This window comes from Pyxicephalus adspersus, chromosome 10, assembly GCF_032062135.1.
Source record: "Pyxicephalus adspersus chromosome 10, UCB_Pads_2.0, whole genome shotgun sequence".
Classification (NCBI taxonomy): Eukaryota; Metazoa; Chordata; class Amphibia; order Anura; family Pyxicephalidae; genus Pyxicephalus; species Pyxicephalus adspersus.
In genome coordinates, this window is record NC_092867.1 from 14,337,186 (window position 1) to 14,357,538 (window position 20,353).

Genomic DNA, 20,353 nt, shown 5'->3' on the forward strand with positions numbered 1-20,353 from the left:
GTTTACTAGCTGAGATTACTGGGTATCCCTGGAACAAAACGCTGCACATCTCATTGAAATGTGACAGCTTGGCATCAATCAGGCAGGTAAATTCAATTATTGCAGAAGGAACATTGCTAGTCCCTTTCTGCAATTAACACTTGCCTGATTGCCAATTTCCAAAGCAGGACTTAAGTTTAAAAAAATTATGGGCTAGATATACGCTTTAAGTTTACATTACCAGTTTTAATAAGTCTGAGTGTTGCTGCTATAAGTATATGCTATAAGTAATGTTGCACATTATTATTTTTTAAATTCCAATGAAGCAAGGACTGCAGGAGAATTAGAACATATTCAGTTACTGTAAAATACAACACAATATACTTTAATATCATTTCTGTGTATTTCACACAGAACCAGCCACTCACTTCGAGGTCATAGGAGGCCAGTTTGTTAATGCCCAGTGTATCTTTTTAAAGGCCAACTGTATTTGCCAGTCTGTTGCAGCAGAAACAATTTGGGATGCAAGAGTATGTAGAAACAGCCAACTAAATATGTTAATCATGCTGGATGTTCCCTTTTGCTGGTGGCAGCATGGCCAAAACTGGATCCTCTGTGGACCTCGCACTTCTGTCTATACAAATACAGACAGGAAATTCAAAATACCAAATGAAGTCACACAGGGACAAGGAAAAAATATACTTCAGCATAAAAACAGTTACTAGGATCGAGTGAATCAGCCTCTGCAAGAATTATTTATTTGTAGCCCTACTCTGAGTTCTGAGCTGTTTTACAGACCAGAAAATATAAAAGGCATGAATTTAATTGATTTCAGGTGACAAGTCCACGTACTCTTATTCAGTAGACACTAAAGTAGTGCTGAAACAAGGTTCTTTAGCATCCAAAGCAAAAATGCTAAAGTGGATCCTCATCCCATGTGCCATGAATTATAGCGGCATAGGACTTAGGTCCTGCTCTTTTTTCTTCCGTTACTTTTGCACAAGCACGCATGACGGTTGTCTCTTTTTCTTTACCCCTCAGCAAAGCCTGTACTGAGGTGACTTACCTTTATAAACTAGTGGAGATTTAGTCCCGCACACACCTTTATCAGCTGCATGCATGTTTCAGAGAGGACCTCCCAGGGTCACGTAGAGTTTACTTTCTGAAACCTACAATGTGGCGTCTTCTCTTTGCTTCGTGTTTCACCAGTTTTTCAATTTGACAAAATTGGTGGCTCTGGTACATTGCAAGGAAGCCTAAAGTGCCTGGACAAAAATCTGAATACTAAAAAGATAGGCACTGCACTTATTACTTTGGTATTTAAAGTGGTACTAAACTCAGTCTTTACTCACCTGTCCCCGTTCCATCACAGGCACTGGGACAGGAAACTTTATCTCTCTAATCTTTGGCCATCTTGATTGCCCAGACCAGAAAAACAGGCAAGCAGGAGTTGACTAATTCCCAGCACCTGCAGGGGAAGCTGGGATGTGCCGAGTGCTCCGGGAACTAAACGCATGTGCAGCTCATCAATTTTGACACTTTGTCTTGCACATCAAATCTTTTATCACTAACACTATGATTTTTATTTTTGACATTATAAAGCTGAATAACTAAAATAGCTAATACCTTTTTAAAGAAGTATCGAACTATTCTGCTAAATGTGTGCTATTCCACCAAACTTTGAAGTAGGTTATATTTTCATAATGGAAAGAAAAACAAGTGCATGAAATAAGTCTTGTGATGAAATTCCAACACTCAAGATCTATCCGTGATCTGTTAAACCTCATCACCCTTTCAGTCTAGCAAGGCAGTTTTATCATTAATCAGTTTTTGGCTGCTAATGAGTTATCACTGACCTGTTGGAATTGATACTTGTTGGAATACTGAACTTGATACTTGGAATACTGAACTTGATAAGTGATTACTAAGGCCTAGTGCACATGGGCAAATATTCACTTTTCACATCTGATCCGATCTGATAAAAAGATCATATCTGAAGAGAGTTCATCAGCTATCCAATCACAAGCAACCAATTTTTTTGGTCTTGAAATGGACTTAAAGCAGTCTGAGGTTAGTCAATATCAAATAAAAGTACGCAAGCCGAACAAATTGGTTAATCCAATCAGGATTCCTTTCATTTGATAACCTAGAAGAGCAGGATATCATACATGTGTTCCGAATTTTTAGGCTTCGTGATCGGAAAAACTATCCGACTGGTTGGTGGAGCACAAACTTGGCAATGTATCTTCTCGGGCCTTTAGTTCTATAAAGATTGCAGATTGTGACATGTTTTCCAGCTTCATCTCCTGCACCTTGCTTGGTTGAATCTGTTGAGACAATCTTAGAATATTATTAGAGGTTATGGTTATTAAATGTCATAGCAATACTTCATGTTATCCTTGTAATTATTGTGTTTAGGAATTCTCTCTGTTGTATTTTTTTTTCTCTTACATGGCAGTAACAAAATGTAAAAGTATTAGTAACTGATATGACTTAAATCTCTGGCTAATAACTTCCTTTCGTTGCAAATTTCAAATGAATACAAGTGTTTCCAAAGGAGAACGCATGTTTCTCATTGATATTGGCCTGTTTTACTTGCTAATTTATTGTAGGAAAGTAACATGGTTGGAAGGAAAACACATTAATGTTCTGTTGTTCTCAGGGCTAAGGACGCCTCTGCATCGTTCAAGGTATGCTAGGGCCCTCAGGAAATGATTGCACCACTGGAACAGTGCACGACCTGGCTACGAGCCTACTTGTGCGAGCCTTTGCTGACAGAGCAGCTCACCGTCCCGCCTTTCCACCATCCACTTTTCCACAAAGGTAAATGTAATTCTATGTAGTGGTCTTTGATTGTGTTGTCATTTTGTCTTGATTAAGTAATGCTGGCTTTACATTCCATTCTGGCAGCACCAGCCTGGTCAGTCTTAAATATCTACTGCAGAACAGTGCTCAGTGTGATGTAGTTACAAGAGGTTGAGGTAATCTTCATCTCCTCAAAGGACTTGTATTGGTTTTGGCACCAGTTGCAATAATTCTTGGCTTGAAGTGCTGAAACAACGTAGTTCAACTTTTGACTTCAGCTGGCAAAAAAAAAAAAGTTTTGAAAATGGGCTGATCTAATTGAAGGAATTAAGTCACCCATTCTGCTGCCCTGCATTCATTTTTTTATATCTTTAGATTGATCTATCAGGCTCTGTGACTACTTTTCCAACTATGGCTAAGATACACAATTATGTAATGAGGGTGATTGATAAAAAGGAGTTGAACAATCACATCAGTTATCCAATCATGTGAAAATCAGCTTCAGGGCAGGTCCAGACCTACTTTAAGATTGAGCGATTCAGTGCTGCTTCCTCTGGCTGGCACCTTATCAGCTGCTCGGTCACTCACACCACAACACTGGTTCTTAAAACACAAAAGTCTGTAAATTTGGTGTCAGTGAGAGGTATTGGTATCGATTACTGCTGCCCTCATTCATCTGCTATGGGGCTGCCGCTAAAAATGGTTCAATACCATGAGCAAGCAGTAAATTTACCACAACCTTACAATCAATGTGAACATAGCCTTACTGTTGTATCCACACATAACTGAAGTGAATATTCAAATAACTTTGTGTGTGAAGAGTCTCGCTTGTTTTTTAAATAAATGTAACAAACTGTAATTTAGGTTTTTCTGTTTCTGTATGTTACGTCATTGTGGTTAGAGAAAAGTTTCTGTAACTTATCATTCAGTATTTAATCTAAAAAAAGAGATTGGTCTGCTTGAGCTCCCTCTGTAAAGGGTGACCTTTGTTGAAGAACAGAAACAAATATGATCAGCCACACAGTCAATCAATTTTGGAATGTAAATACACTACATGGTGGTATACAACAATGAATATAAAAAAATAAATAAATATACAGTGGTACCTCAGTATAAGACCGCTTTGGAATAAGTCCAACTTGGTATAAGTCCTGTTTGGACAAGAAAAATTTTGCTTGGTATACAACCTTTGTGCTAGAACTTGTATGGGCCAAAATGAGTCATAACACCGCGCGCTACCCTTATTTACCTCTCTGGAGACAAAGCCACGACTGGCCAGGAGCGTCAGTACGCCAGTTACCATTCAGTGAACAACTCCCGCTATAACTCTCTGTGAATTACAGAACATCTCCTCCTCCTCCCTTCTCAGCACCATCCTAGTAGGCACTCGACTATTCTCAGCAAGGTAAAGTTAGGCTACATTTTCATTTATTTCATCTAATTGCTTTTGTATTTTAATATTAAGCAGTGTTTAATACAGCCCAGCCAATGTATAATATGCCAATAACAGTAAGAGTTTTTTTCATGGGAACAGATTAATCATTTTCCTTTTATTTCTTATAGGAAAAATTTGTTTGGTAACAAACTTCATCTGATCCATGGATCATGGTTTAGTGCAGCCTTTTCCAATTTTTATATGTACAGTTTGGGCCTGAATCTTTTCAAAAAAGAAGATAAACTATCTTGGGAGAGACCTAGGTGATCCAACAAACCTGGAATGGATTTCTTAAAAGTCATTTGCTATTCGTTGGCAAATATTTTCAATCCTGGACCAGATCAAATCCAGATCTGCTGGATCACACAGGTTCTTCAATGATATTCTATCTTCTCCAGTCTTGGAAATTAACTCCAATATAGGCACATGTTTTGATTTTTTTAACAATTCTATCAAAATGCAAAGTCTATAAAATAGATATTCAATCTGATTAACAATGTGATCATAGCGTTTCTTTCCATACACTTGCCTGGTAATAGATTGGGCAGGATGTGAAAATATTAGTTGGTGGTTATTATACAGAGTATTTGCTGTAGAGAAGTACTGTATTGTTTACATGTACACTTTCTCTGCTTTTAAAGTTGCATTTGTATTAACCTTGTTGAACCTGTGATGTCATTTAACCTCTGATGTCATCAATTTCAGGATTATGTAATGGGCTAATCACTGGACATGATTGCAGAGTCTCTCCTGGCTTTGTATAGTCTATAAGTATGCAGGGAATGGAGTGTGAACTGAGTAAATTAGTTAAACCTGTCTTTTCATTGTTCTGAATATAATGTATGAGGCACACTAATGGACAATTAGACAGCTTAGTAAACACAGTTGGTGAGAGTCGCATTACATTAGGCAGTTGATCAGGTGGCTACTGTTTACTTTCATTATTGAAAATGTAGTTAAGAAGGTAAAGTATGCTGAAGGTTAAACTATACACTGAAATGAAGCGTTAATTATACTACTTAAAGCTTAGTTATGCTCAAATATTGTAGCCAAGGCAAGGCATTAGTCATGTGATCTATTATCAACTTTCACTTACACCAGGTCATGTGACTTCTCATCAGATACTTTTTGTAAATGTTGTTGAATGGAGTGACTGTTACTACTCGTGGGTTAAATGGTCTTTGATTACATCTTTCTAAGTGTAACAAAATTCTTACCATAAGCTCTTTAAAGTGGAACTTAACACAATATAACCCAATATTAAAGTGGAACTAAACCCAATATGCTCCCCCGTCCCTATTCTGTCACAGGTCACCGCCATCTTTTCCTTCTCCTTCCAGATGTGATCTTTGAGCATCTTAATTGCCTGGGCTAGGACAACTTAACTCCCGCACAGGTGCGCAAGATTTAATTCAGTCCCCGCAAGTGCTGGGGGAGCCTGGATGTGCCAGGTATAATGGCTACCAGTAGGTTTAACCAGTCGATGACGCCATCGACCAGGTAAGAGATTATTACAGAAGGGATACCGCCTGTCCCTTTCTGCCATAATGCCCTGCCTGATCTGTAATTTTTTTTTCCACTTTAATCTAGCAGCATGTATGAAAAAGTTAATCAGTTTTTGCCTCAGTCAAGCTACATATTCAAAGTTGGTACCAAAATGTTTCTTCTTCTAATGTGTGTGGGGTAAAGAAGACTACATAGTCATTCATCCCCACCAGCTAGTCTTTTAATTCCCATACATTCTTTTACCATGTGGTCATTTTTATGATTTTGTAGCTAAAATGAAATAATTTATTTGGAGTTTAGTTAAGTTTGACTGCAATATTTAGCTATGTATCAATATGTAATTGGACTGGTCTACCACGATTGTCGGATTTCCACTCCAAAAGGGGGTATCTATGGGTGAAAACATGTGAGAGTTGCAAAGAGGAACATTACAAGAAAACATTCATATGTGTATCTTTTTAGACTGACGTTTTATATCTTTTTATAGACTTCGACTTTAACATTGCCATGCACCTGAAATACTTGTTAACGGACTGTGACAGGTTCCTTTTAACATCACGTCATCTGGAAGATGCAGCTTCTCAGTAATGTGGAGTTATGTATGCAGACGCATAGGGGCTGATTTATTAAAGCTCTCCATGGCTGGAGAGGATACACTTACATCAATGAAGTTGGGTGATCCAGCAAACCTGGAGTGGTTTTCTTAAAAGTAATTTGTTATTTGTTAGCGATGTTTTCAATCCTGGACCACACTCATTTCAGGTTTGCTGGATCACCCAGCTTCACTGATAAGTGTATCTTCTCCAGTCTTGGAGAGCTCTAATAAATCAGGCCTATAGAGCAGGGCCTTGTATTGAGTGAAAACTAGTCAACTGTCAGAAGTAAATGAAACAAATAATCTATGCTTTTCAGCTTTATTATTAGTACATTGTAGATTTGTATGAATAGCAATAAAAAATCTTCTATACATTGTAACTAATCATGATAATGCTGCTTTAATAATCAAAATATGTTATATTTATTAAAAAAAAGGAATACCATGGAGGCAGCAGATACAGATAACTTAGTTGTGATTTCATATCTGAATGGTAAAAAAAAATGATTACTCCTTGCAACTTCTGGAAGAGGATCTGTTTGTTTTAAATCCAGCAATTATTAGCTTATTCATATGGGAAAATTATAGAGTTAGACCTCAGATAAGAACTATAATGCATTTTTCCTGCTTCAGTCACTTGGTGCACTGAGACATTTTCACCCTATTAATATAAAAAGAATGAACTGGTAGACCTATTGCACTCCAGTCTAATAAAATGCTATGTTATACTAATTTTTGGGGTCAGGTAGTGTGGCCCTTAGAATTTACATGGTCCCTTATATAGCTTCCTTACTTAACATAACATCTACATTTAGCATGACTTATCTAGAATCTTTGCCTTGGCAGAATCTCTGGTTTGCACTGCCGTTGTCTCTCTATGCTGAATAATAAAACTAGTTTTGCTTTATCCTCATTTCTTGTTGTGTGCGAGTGTATGAAATGAGGAGTTATTGGCATACCCCTATGTCAAAATAAAATATCCACAAGCTCAAAAACTGATAATATAGCCAGAATGTCTGAAGTTTTGCAGTCAAATCCATCTTTAGGAAACAGAACATGACACCATAGACAAATTGCCTTGTCATTTTCACACTTGCTGTGACTACCTTGCTGTGGTCAGCATTTTGCCCTTTGTTTGCATCTCACAGCCGGGATGATGATTTCTGAAGTATATATGAGAAGCTATTTCTCTGCATCCATGCAGCATAAGACACATGCGGATATCTCTGTTAATGATTTCCGCTGTAAATAGATGAATCTAAGTAAATTCATATACATAGGTTTACTGATGTGGACAGCAGTGTTGTGTATAAACACCAAATACACAAAGTGAACCTGATCATTCTCGCCAATATATTTACACATTCTCTCAAGCCCTCAATTCTCTGCATTTGTAAGCATTGTAGAGAAATGTAATTTTAGCACCCAGAACACAATTATTTAATCAAGGTTCCTTCGGCAACACAACATACACTATGAACATGGTTTTGTGCAATGCAACGTTCAGCTTTAGACTGCTCATTCAAATGAATAGACTGCCGGATGCAACACATTACAGTGCACAGTCATCTTTAAAAACACAGCCTTAGTGGGGGCGTTTTAGGAATGTGTAAATAATTTCAGTGTCCATAGTCTTGGCAAAGATGCACTGTAAAGTATAAAACCCTTAAATGAATCCTAACACACCCTAAAAAAAGTAATGCCCGTAGAATATTTATATATATATAGTTTTCATCATTGCATACGTTTTTCTTTTAATGCCCATGCATGCCTCAATCACTCTCCTTGACCGCTTTCTATATGCCAGTGCCATACATATGAGTGCATCTCTCTTTCTGAAGCCATTGACATAGTATGATGCCTTGTGTTCCCTGTGGACTCCAAGATGTATGTGCTATTATTCTGTGCATCGGCATGTCAGCTTGGAGTCCACAGAGAGTGTGCAAACAAGGTGAAAATGTTTCTTCTGTCTTGGAAGCCTAGATTCAAAGTCAAAGAAATGGCAGGATCACCAGAGGAAAAGTAATAAAGAATCATACCACTAGGCTTCTATTTTATGAACTTCTACATTTAGATACACTTTCGTACTGCCAACTGCCAAATGCCAACAGTTCATAGATTACCCCTCCTATTTTGTGATACTTCCTCTACCTCTTGGATTGTAAGATCTTCGGGGCAGGGTCCTCTCCTCCTCCTGTGTCACTATCTGTATCTATCTGTTGCAACCCCTATTTAATGTACAGCGCTGCATAACATGTTGGCACTTTATAAATACGGTTTGTTAATAATAATAATTACATATAAAAAAAAGGAAATCTATGATATACTGTAAATACTTTGAGTTATAGACCATCTTACTGCTGTTTAGCATTGATGAGTCCCTGCATTTAAAGGGAACCTGTTATACTAGATATATGGAATCTAAAATAGCTTGATTTTCTCAAAAGTTACAGATCTACAAGGCCATCAGTCTTATTCTTTCTTGGGGAGTTGGAAAAACTGTACAGATTTGGAGTTTGACGGGTTGTATTCTGTGTCACTGACTCATTAGGTTGTTTGGTAAGGACCAGAAAGAAAGTCATGGAACTGGCACTTGATAAAACTACTCGGCTTTGAAAGCTTTTATATTTTGCATTTCTTTACATGCAACATGGTTTGTATGTTCAGAGAGACTATGTTTTTTGCACATGTGGGTATGAAAGCTTGACATTACACTTGTAAAATTTGCCATCAAATCCCCCAAATAAGTGTTGAACATGCCAGAGAAGTCCACCAAATGCAGCTTCATGTGATGCTGTGGCAACAAGGCTGCATTGTGTCTACATACAGAGCATAGTTGCCACTCTCATGTAGGTTGTGCTACATGAAAAATGGTATATTAAAAATGTTGCAGGATTGTCATTACTGGTTCACAATCATGTAGCTGAAAAATTGGGACCTGGCTACATCTAGCCCTGTTTCCTTTCTAATATCTGAACTTCAGGGTCTGGAAGGGGCGTGTGAGACACAAATGATTTGTATGTCTCATCTTGTTTATTTTATGAGGTTTGTGCATTAACCTCCCAACCGCTAACCCCGTACTTTTTCGTCCCAAAAATTGTTTATTTTATGAGGTTTGTGCATTAATAGTAACTTGATTTTTTATTAAGATTGTCCTACACAAGCCTCTAAGTGGTATTTGTAAGCAATTTTTAAACAACTGCACCCCAAAACCAAATGAATAATCCTCTGGGAAAATTAGAGTCCTCAAAGGGAAAATAAATGCATTGCTCATTTCATCACAGATCTGTTAATTCTGCACATGTAGCAGTACTGATATAAGCCTTATCAAAAACCAATATAATCAGCAAAAACCATCACTAATAAATGAAAAAGAGCATCAAAAGTTGCATAATTAGCAAAAAACATTACCGGTGGCCACATAGGCAGACTAATTATTAGAAACATCAACAATGTACAATAAAACAGATAATAATTAGTTATTGCCATGACTACAGTGCAAAATTAACTTACCCTCCTTGTCTGCTGATATAGAGGAAAGATCGTATAAGTCACCAGGCCTGTTCTTGCCAAAGCAATGTTTAAACGCTGTGTTAAAGTAAATAAGGCTGCAAACTGCAAGACAAAGTTAAAAAAAAAAAAAATAAAAAAAAAATAAAGATTCTGACTGTTGTGTACATTTATTGTAACCCATAATTAGGCTAAGTATTTTTTTTTATCTTTAAGAAATGCATTTATTTGTTTCAGCATGAAAAATAGCATAAATGTGACAGATTGGGAGTACCTTTAACAATTTGTGTAAAGTTTAGGAAGTTACAGGGGGGGTAGATTCACCATAAAGTTAAATGTATCTTTCAACTTGCCTTTAAAGCAGAATTATACCATAAAAATAAAAATTCTAATCAGGCAGATATAGTATAAGAGACGAGCAATATCCCTGCTAAAAAAAATGAACATATCTGCCTAAGCAAATATTTTTTTTGCATTTACACTCACCTGTCCTTTCTTCATTGCGGGCAAAGCTATCTGCTTCATATGCTACACTGGAGTCAGATCTTTGTCCATCTTGATTGGCCAGGCTGAAATGACAAAACTACCATGCCTGCACACACATGTTCAATCATCCCCAGCGACCCTGGGGGTGCCAAAATACCTGGCATGTCCTGGCAGCCTATACTGAACCATGCAAGTACAGCTTAGTATACTTGGGAAAGAAGAGTTCAACAGGCAGGTAAGCATGTTTTATTGCAGACAAGACATCGCTTGTCCCTTCTGCAATAGAAAATCTGTCTGCTTGTAGTTTTTAGAATTCTGAGCTGTTGTTATGCTTTAGAATTTTTTTTTTTTTTGTCTGGGTCCCTTTACCCTCTCCACTCCCGGACACCTCATAGATCGAGCGCTGCTGGTTCTCTTTTAGCAAACCTGTTTTGGCACTTTTCTTATTTCCTGTGAGCCCACCTTAGAGGGTTATGTCATCACACAGGATGGGATTGGTGTGAATGAAGAAGTGGCGCTCACATGTCATTACATAAGTGCTGCTTTGGCCCAGTTGGTGTCTGCCCACCGCTGGAAATAGAAGTAGTGTTGTGACAATATCCGACCTAGTATATTGTCTCATGTTAGGGTTTTGCTTAATATTATTAATATACAATATTTAATTAGCCTCAACATATTATGCAGCACTGTACAAAGTCCATAGCCATGTCACTAACTGTCCCTCAAAGGGGCTCTCAGTCTAATTTCCCTACCTCAGCCCTATGTCTTTAATACAGTGTAAGGTCCATTTTGGGCGGGAAGCCAACTAACCTAACTGCATGTTTTTTGGAATGTGGGAAGAAACTGGAGTCCCTGGAGGAAACCCACACAAACACGGGAGAAGCTGACAACTCCTTGCAGATAGTGTTCTGGCCGAGATTCAGTTACTTGAAGACCTTTTCAAAGATCAGAGTGCGTTCCCATGTGCCTTTTGGTCTCAGCCTATATTTCATCATCCTCCTTATGGTTAATTGTGCATTTCCATTGACTTTCATGGTGTGAGAACCAGCACTGACATAAATAAAAGCCCCTCAACTCTGTCCAGTATAGCACTGCTTCCGAGACTACATCTTTATAGAGCATCTGCCTGACATTTTCCAGACTGTCCCTTTCAATGCTTCATTCTTATTTTTCAATTGAGCTAGCCTTTAAGTTTGTTTGGTATCAATTGCAGTTCATTGGTTTCACTTAGTGTGAAGTTGCTCTTTAGCTTTGTGAACACTGCACCACATGTTGCTTCCTTTTTAGCAAGCTAGGATGTGAAATCAGTGTATTATGTAGAAAAAGGTAGCGGTGTTTGAAAAAGATACTGGAGGAATGCAAAATGACCAAGCTAACTGTCAGGCAGATTCATATTGCACAACTGCAGCCGGTAACACAAGCTGACATATACCGAACAAAATATTATATATGGATGAGCTGATGTTGAACAATTTCAGAGCATTATGAACAAGCATGCTTTCCATCAGCATCAGCCATGCATACCTTTATAAACAGTGTTTTCAGGAGGCGCTCTTAAAATATTACATACCGCACAAGAAGAGCTTCTCCGCCGCGCTTGTCTCCTCTTACATTTACAATCATTAGCCAAATGACTGAATGTTTACTTTCCATAATCCTTTAACTGGCATATTCATTTCTTCCATTTAATATGTTAATTTGGAATTTTATTCTTGCTGTTTGTCGAAAAAGCTGCTCTATCTCGATGTTTGTTGTGAAACGTAAGACAAGGCAACAAAGCAGAACTTTGTACTCGGTGTAAAGGGGCCATTTATGAAGATGTTAAGACATAACGGCCTTTCTTTTTCCTGAAATTCAGTCATTGTCATTGCCAATCTTGTACCTATTAATACAGCACTAATATTGCATGCATGAAAGCACAGCATGTAATAAAATAAAAACAATAAACAAAAAAAGTGATCTATCAGGACAGAATAGAGATGTGTTACTAATAGCGCATCCATTAGACCAAATTTATTTAGTGTAGTTTTGGTACTGCTTCTGTGAAAAAGACACCTTCCTATTGGTACAGGTAATTCATCCCAGGGCTATATGATCAGAGCTGTAAAGGCTGTATTCTATGCTGAAACCAGGTCATATAAAGCAGTGGTCCCCAAGGTTTCTGACAGCAGGGACCTGTAACATAGAATAAAATTGTGCCACGGCCCGGTACATGTACAGCTTACACTACTCTGCTATTCTCAGCAGCTCGGGCTCCTGTCAACACACTAGCTGAGAATAACAGAGTAGTGTAAGAGAGCTTTAGAGCAGTGTAAGGAGGGCTTCCAGCGCTACTGCTGCTGGTGCTTCTGCCTCTTGTCATTTGGGTCCCCCAACTCACCAGCCACAGACCAGCACCGGTCCGTGGTCCAGGGGTTGGTAACCTCTGATATACAGTATGCCTTTTAGCCCTGTGAATAGCCTAAAGTTTCTCCATTCGAACCACCCACTCAATATGATGACCCTTGGGCTCATTCATGTAACCAGTATAGGAAAGTGATGCAGGAATTTGTAACATGGGTGTATGTGCAAATTTGATTTGGTTCCTAAATATATTACTGTATTGTATGTCACGCCTGGAGTTCTCCTGCCCAGTAACAGGTCATTAGACACTAAACAATGTGTGTTATAGTGCCATTCATTGTAAACCAAGGCACTGCACAGCAACGCATCAATTGTGCATTGTGGTTCACTGCATTAGGAAAAACTGTAAGTTAAGGCTTGTTTTCTGGTCATTGGCAGCTGATTTATAGTAAAGGGGAGTGCGTGTTAACATGTGTATGAATCAGCCGTAGGATAAGGTTGGGTGGTTGATTTTGGTTTGGGTAACTGGGTAACCAAAGCACAGCTGCTGCTTGTTGAGCTTACGTGGCTGCATTTATCAACAATCAGACTAAAGATGAAACATAATAAGACACACATCATGTTTGCATTTTACACTAGACTCATCCTTATCATTATGAGTTCAGAGCACTTTGGCTACAGACATTATTAGCAGACCTGTATCTGGCACTAATTGAGAGTTTAGAAACGGGCTTGCACACTTACTTGTTCTCAGTCTGCCTTTATGCCGATGTTCCTCTGTTATACCAGTTCTCATGACATTTCTGCATATTCCAGTAAAATCGTGTATATTTCCAGCCCTGCCCCTTTGCCAAAAAACATTTCTTCATTTACAGTAACCTTTATAGAACCTCCAACAGCCATAAAGTTGGGGGAAAAACACGTCCTTGTAATCTTCCTAGCTCTGCACCTATGGAAAATCGACTTCAGCTCATGATATATGCGCTGTTACTTTGCTGCTTTTCTCCTGGTGACAAGATTTATATTGGGTTCCAGGTGTCCAAAAACTGAAGGTAATGACATTGACATGCCTGGTACTCACTGCCAATTGGCCACTTCTAGCAATGGGAACAGAGAACTTTGAATCTGGTTGATGTTTTGCCTGGCACAGATTTTCTGTAAATTACGCTATTGGGAGTTTGTCTTAGTGAAAACCATGACAGATTTTGGTATTGAGACTTTAAAGTGGATAATAAAACATGTTAACAGTTATTAAAGAGTTATACTGCTCAGAATATGCTTAGAGGGAAAAAAATCTTTGCATGGGAACTTGTACTGTGCTTAAAAAATAAATGACCTTCTAATCCAAAGTTGCTGGGAATTTGATGTCTTATTCTATGTACGAATTTCTTTGTAGTACAACAACTCTTTCATTATTAAAGTATTCATAATAGAAATACATAACCCATATGACTCTCCCTCCTGAAAGAGTCAGACCACCAAAAATTGATATGTAAGTTATGGTTGATTTCTGTAAATCTGAAGGATCCCCCTGCATTCTTATGGTATCGAGAATTCTGGGCGAAAAATCTTTTCCCCTAAGTTTCCAAATATACATTATATGGAGGAGAGAAGAAAGGTCCTTTCAGTATTAAAACGTTACTAATAGGAAGTAGATACAATGTACTTAGGGTGGGTTCGGAGCTGCTTTGGGATAAAGGGACCACCTTAGTAGCCAATTGGTCATTTTTGACCAGCTAAAAAATGGCATCTTATATTTCTCACTGCCACCCTATTCATTCTCTATGGAGTTGCTGCCAGGAGAATCAGTGGTTTCCCTGGCACGAGGAAACGGTAAATGCAGCAAAACCTCATGACCAGTGTGACCATGAAGCCTTACTAGTGCTGACACCTGAGGCATTGATGTATGCCTTCTTGAAGAGCTGTCTTCTGATTTGCGGGTTACTCTTTGGTACCCTCCAGATTCAGAAATCCAGAAATTTCTGGTCCTCTTGCCCACTGCGGGACCTTTCTCTAGCCTACATGTTGCTTCAGGACACAGTAGTGACAAAGGTGTGGTAGAAGGAAGCATAGCGGTAATTAGAGGAGCAATATTTAACACACTTGTAAGTGGTGAATGAAAAATATTTCTGTACACAATATATTTTTTAAGGGACGTGTGTTTTGCACAGTATTTTGGGCAGTGGAACACGTAAATTTAATGCCCCATCATTACCAGGGCAGTCTTCTTTGCTACATTTTGAATTTGCAGAAAAATAACTTGTTTACACATGTGCACGGGCTAGCTGTTACTTTTGTTCACATCTTTCTGATGCATTGATGCCTGTTTATTTTGGGATGTATCGACACACTTTGTAGGGCCTTCTAATGACAAGCAGTCCAGGAAAAAGAATAATTGTTGACAAGGCTAAAAATGCATGAAAACATTCACAGAACAGTGTCCATCCAGCCTTTGTGTCTAAACCCCTGAAAATGCTGCAGAATGCAATAGAACTGATTATGCTGCAACATAGGAAGTTGGCCCCTGTGATAAGGGGGTATGGATCCAGGAACTCAGGTGTGAAAGATTTGGATAAAAGCCCTACAAGATATGTAATTGGTTGATTCAACCCTGAGACATCTACCTTTATAAAGTGATGGATGAGACTTCTCCAGATTTCTATCCTTACAGGTTTTTCCAATTAGAGCAGCACAAAGTGCTTTTTTAAGCCCACCTCATGTTTTATTTCTATGCCCAGGGCCTGCATTTTCTTCTGGATACCCAAAACACAGAAGCTTGGACTGTGCTCAGTATCTGCAAACCAGTGCACACTTGTCATTGTGCAAACTGGTTTGTTGATGCGGCCCCGAGTTAGAAAGGTTGAAATTTCTGTATATTGTGTGCCCAAGGTAGATTTGATTGGGGTAATGGAGTGCCATATTGCTCAGAAATGCCCCTGGTTAATGGCAGTTAAGTAAGATAAGCAATAAGTATTGAGCCCTTTTCTTCCAGTACTGGGTTGTGTCTCCTGGAGCTGACTTGTATGTTGATGTTAATATCAGTGAGTATCAGGGAATGCTGTGCTGCTTTCAGTGAGCACAGTGCAGAGTAGCTTTCACTCATGCGAACTTCATTTGAAGTGCTAGTAGAAGTACTAGGAAATGAATAAAATTGGTCTTCCATTGCAAGAATATCCTGTGCTACTCTGATTTCAGATCACATAACCAAAACCTGGAAATAGGGCCTTTAGTAGATTTGCACTGTAATCCAAAAAATTGGTAGTCTTCATTAGCTGATCTGCCCCAGGGCCCAGGCTGGTGCAGCTTTAGCTCCCTGACTTACAGTAGAACCAAAATACTGCCCTTTATAGGCCAGGTGGGAAAATTTATTCTCATGCTCTTCCTCATTTCCCTTTCTAATCCAGTCAGTGACAACAAAATTAATATTAAGTATTTGAGGTTAATAGTAAAATGCAGCTTTGCCACAATCTACCTATAACTGTTGTGTGAGTAATTTCTTACCAATGGATTTTTATTGCAGAGCATTAAGAATGGGGAAAAAACCTTTTGCATCTATTGGACTATCTGTAAACGTTTAATGTATACAGTTTGTATTCTCCCGACGAGCATTAAACACTCATGTAGCTTGGGGGGACTATTGCGCTTAAATACTTCTGGAGAACTATATGCAAATCGCCCTCAGAATTTTTGCTTCATGTATTTCTTTTAAGCGCTTGACTGGACTGTTTTGTTTCATGTTCTTTTATCACCTTCAACAATGTCTGATGAACGTAAACAATCCCCTTTCTCCAGAAGTAGAGAGAATAAAAAAAAAAAAGAAAACCGTATTATTATTCAGAAGCTGAAATATGACAGTAGCTTGTAGAACATGTTTGCATTATGCTTTATATTTACTCACTATAGATATCGACTGAATAATATTAACTGGTTACAGCTCTTGTAGTTGGAAGCTGTTTACTCACATTGACTTCAGCAAATATTTTATCTTGGCCAGATTTTGTCATGTACACAGTGCTGAAAAGTACTGAGTGAATAAATTACCAGCAAGACTACAGAAGACATCCCTTTCTAGAAGAATTCCCACAGGGATGTTTTCCTATTAAAGAATTATTGCATAGGGCTTTAATGCCGAAAACCCACGCACTGCCAAGTAATATAAGAAATTCACCACTTGTTCTTCATTTTGCTGGACAAAACAGATTTGACTGTTCCAAGATGACAAGTTATCATATGTCACTGGGTATCCATATTTCTGTCTTTTTTCCCAAAAAGTCATTTTCCTTGATTGGCATTGAGAAAAGCTTTTCCATGTTGCATTATACATGAAAAATGCATATAGAAAAAAAGGCTATATAATTCTGAATAAGGAATGTTTCTATAAAAGAGAGTTTAGTTTTTTTAAAGGATGTTTTAGCTATTATTTGTTCTGCTCTGTACACCCCTCTTTATCTTAAATTTGCATGTTTTTAATGTTTGTATTTTGTTTATTTGTATCTATGAATGCAGTGTGTTTGTGTATGGTGGTAATGTTTGCATTATTCCACTGGGAAAACAATGCCTTGTTTTACTTGTCTGGACCACAAGATGGTAAACAATCTTGTGTATAATTCATATATCATTCACTACCTAAATGACCATACATTTATTGCATTATTGTAAAAATAATTATGTATTGTCATGTATTGCTGATAAACTATAACTGTGTTATGTGTTATGTGTGATATGCATGCTCAAGGTCAATGGCTAAAAAAGTCCTCAGTGGATCACTGACATCCGAGAAACATTGCAACCCCCTTTTATTTTCATTTATTAGCAAAGTTCTGTAGTCCAAGTCAGTTGTATTGTGAGATAAAATTGTGGTTGCCCTATTGGCACTACCATAGAAATTACTTTATAACAAACAAGCTTTGCGTTTTTTTTTTTGCTGAACCTCTTTTGCCTCTTTGCTTAATGTATACCTGTTGGATTAGAATAGAAGGGCCACTTTTCCTTCTGAAAATGGTAAATGCATGGCAGCTGTGGTAAAAAAAAAAAAAGTAATGTCCAATTAATTTATATGTACATGTCTAGGTTATTAAATTCAAAGTATCAAAAGAGATGGATCACATATAAGGCAATCCAAGACTTGGGTGCTTAGAGCACAATGAATGTCCAGGGTGACCATCTACAACCTTCCAACTTTGGAAGGAAACTAGAGAATAAATACAGTTGGTTAGTTATACACCTACTTATCACTTCATACGAGATGAGTGACAGTAGGCAGTATGTGTCTATTTAATCATGTCCTCGTATATGGAACCATATGATTCTATAATCATATGGCTCTTCTATGTGAAACCATTCCTGTATAAATAGGCTTCTTTTGTGCCTGTTGTAGTCCCTTTCAGTGTTTGTTGAAGGGATGGGGATGTGATGGTAGTCATTTCTGCTACCTTGATCTTCATGTTATGAGGGATTCATTTACATTTTCTATTACAGTTTCTTAACCCAGTGGTCACAATTTGCCAACTTCTTTCTTAGTATCCTTCTTGTGAATAACTATTATTACCAAAGTCATTAATCTGGGTTGTGCATTGCCTGCATAGATTTATTTAATTTATATATTGAATTTTCATATGTGGTTTTAGGTGCAAACAGTGTGAAATACAATGTTAGCATCAACATAGCTGACCTTCAAACTATTCACCCCTTAATTGTTTGCCATGTCAATGCTTTACCTGCCCTATTCATTTATACATAACCAACAGACTTTCCCTGAAAATTAACCCTTACCCTTTAAGCTAAACTTCTAAGACATTTAAAAGAAATCTGTACATGGGACTATATAGGAATCAAGATTGCTGCCCTTCCTAAAATGCCTTATTACCTAAATCCCGATCTAATTCTAACCTACAACCTTTACCTGTTATAATTACACCACAAGCCAATGACTCTTACCCTAACTGAACTTTACATTCTACCTAATACTAGTGTTATGTTTGGCCCAATGTGCTTAAACTTCCCTTCAAAGTTGTGCCTGCACATAAAACAAATGGTCTGAATCTGGTTATAGACTTGTATATTTTGGAAAGACCATAGATTTTATTATTTATGACATGTCTATTTTACACAGTATTCAAGAAGGTACATTGGAAAGTAAACATTGCGTCTTCCATAGAATATATTTTTTACAATGTATGCCATATGGATAATTGGATTGCCCCAGGAATTAAAAGAATGCCACAAAAAGTTGTTAGTGGGAATGTGTTTGAAGTCCAGGCCTGAATACTTGCACAATAGCCTACTAAACTTGGTGGTGGTGGGTTGTAGGCAAATCTGAAGATATCCCTATATTTAGGTTCTGGACTGTCTAACCTCACTGCAAACTCATTGAAGCAGATTTAGTAAAGGGCTTAAGAATATTCACACAATCAAATATCTAAACATGTGAAAAGCTAATTTATGTTTACTTATTTCATCTACAGATCTTTGGATAAATGAAGGTTAATATACGCACATTTTATTGTGAGAATATCCTCAATTTCTTCAATAAATCAGACCTGAAGGGTTCTAGGATATGTAGAAAACTAATATTTGTATCAGATTTAGATCCATGAAACATTTACGTAACCCATAATATATAAACTTCTATTATCAACCTATGATATTCACAGTGAATTTACCCAGATGAAATCCTATGAAAACTATCAATGGTAGTAGCTGTAACCTCCTCAACTTTGTGCATGGTACATCTCTTTGAAGTGTCCTCACTTTGTAATATTTCCCAGTATGGTTGTTTCTATGGTAACATTTTTAATCGATTTATGCATTTGTAATATTGTTTCATGTAATTGTTTTGCAAATTTCTCCTTTAATTTCTTCAAGCTTTACTTTAGTTCAAACTCCACTACAAATACACACACTGTTTATTGCAGTTATTACATTTTGTGTTTTTGCTGCCACTGCTCTGTATATTTTTGCTTTATCTCGACTTAAAATAAGTGTCATAGAGACCTCCCCTCATCAGCATAGAAAAATAGAAGGTGAGTCCTGAATTTCAAAGACCTATACATTATTCCAGAAATTTGCATCCCACACTCTTCAGAATAAAATATGCAAGAACCTACACAAAAGGAATTTTTTTCCCTTCGTCGTTTTCTTTTTCCCGAATTGGGCTTTTGATGTTGAAGAGGAGTCGATATTAAAGGACATCCCTAGAAGGCTATAGAATCTAGTCCTATTTATGACAAATGTGAAAGAGAACAGATCTCTCCGAATAAGATGGTGTCATTAGTTTGTGGATGGCATCCTTGAAAATAACTGCAAAGGAGCCAAATCGGTTTAAAATAAGATAACAAAATGGTTTAAGCTACTTAGCTTGAATGCCAATTATATTTTAATATTCAACCAAGCATATTTTACCGTGGAAAAAAAAGGCAGCCTCGACGCATGCATAACTCATTGGCAACATCGACCAGCTGTGCCACTCTTCTCTTCAAATCACTTTGTGCATTTTAGTAGCATGGTAATTTAGCAGAGAACTACCTGAGTGATGGCATTTTCAATGAGCAGGTAATCTACAGAGAATTTTTATATGGTTATGAGTTCTGTGCATGAGGCTGGCAACACAAAAATACATCAAAACCAATTACGGTATCAACTTTCAGTCTGATACCCTTGCCACGCAAGTGCATGTATTCCTGCCCCAGGCATTT

At 37.7% G+C, this 20,353-nt stretch overlaps 1 protein-coding gene and 1 long non-coding RNA gene across 2 annotated transcripts in view; one reads left to right on the top strand and one right to left on the bottom strand.

The window, feature by feature from the left end:
* The window catches only part of MGMT (O-6-methylguanine-DNA methyltransferase), a 221,224-nt gene that overhangs the window by 139,439 nt on the left and 61,432 nt on the right, over nt 1-20,353 (top strand). Inside the window, exon 2 of the mRNA XM_072424220.1 lies at nt 2,642-2,802. Within this exon, the coding sequence (XP_072280321.1) occupies nt 2,691-2,802 (112 nt within the window). The 5' untranslated portion in view covers nt 2,642-2,690. The remainder of the gene's footprint in view (nt 1-2,641; nt 2,803-20,353) is intronic.
* On the bottom strand, nt 2,089-9,936 carry LOC140339491 (uncharacterized). Its single transcript, XR_011922452.1, has 2 exons — nt 9,834-9,936; nt 2,089-2,319 (listed from the first exon to the last, which is right to left on the bottom strand). It is a non-coding gene; the product is annotated as an uncharacterized lncRNA (long non-coding RNA).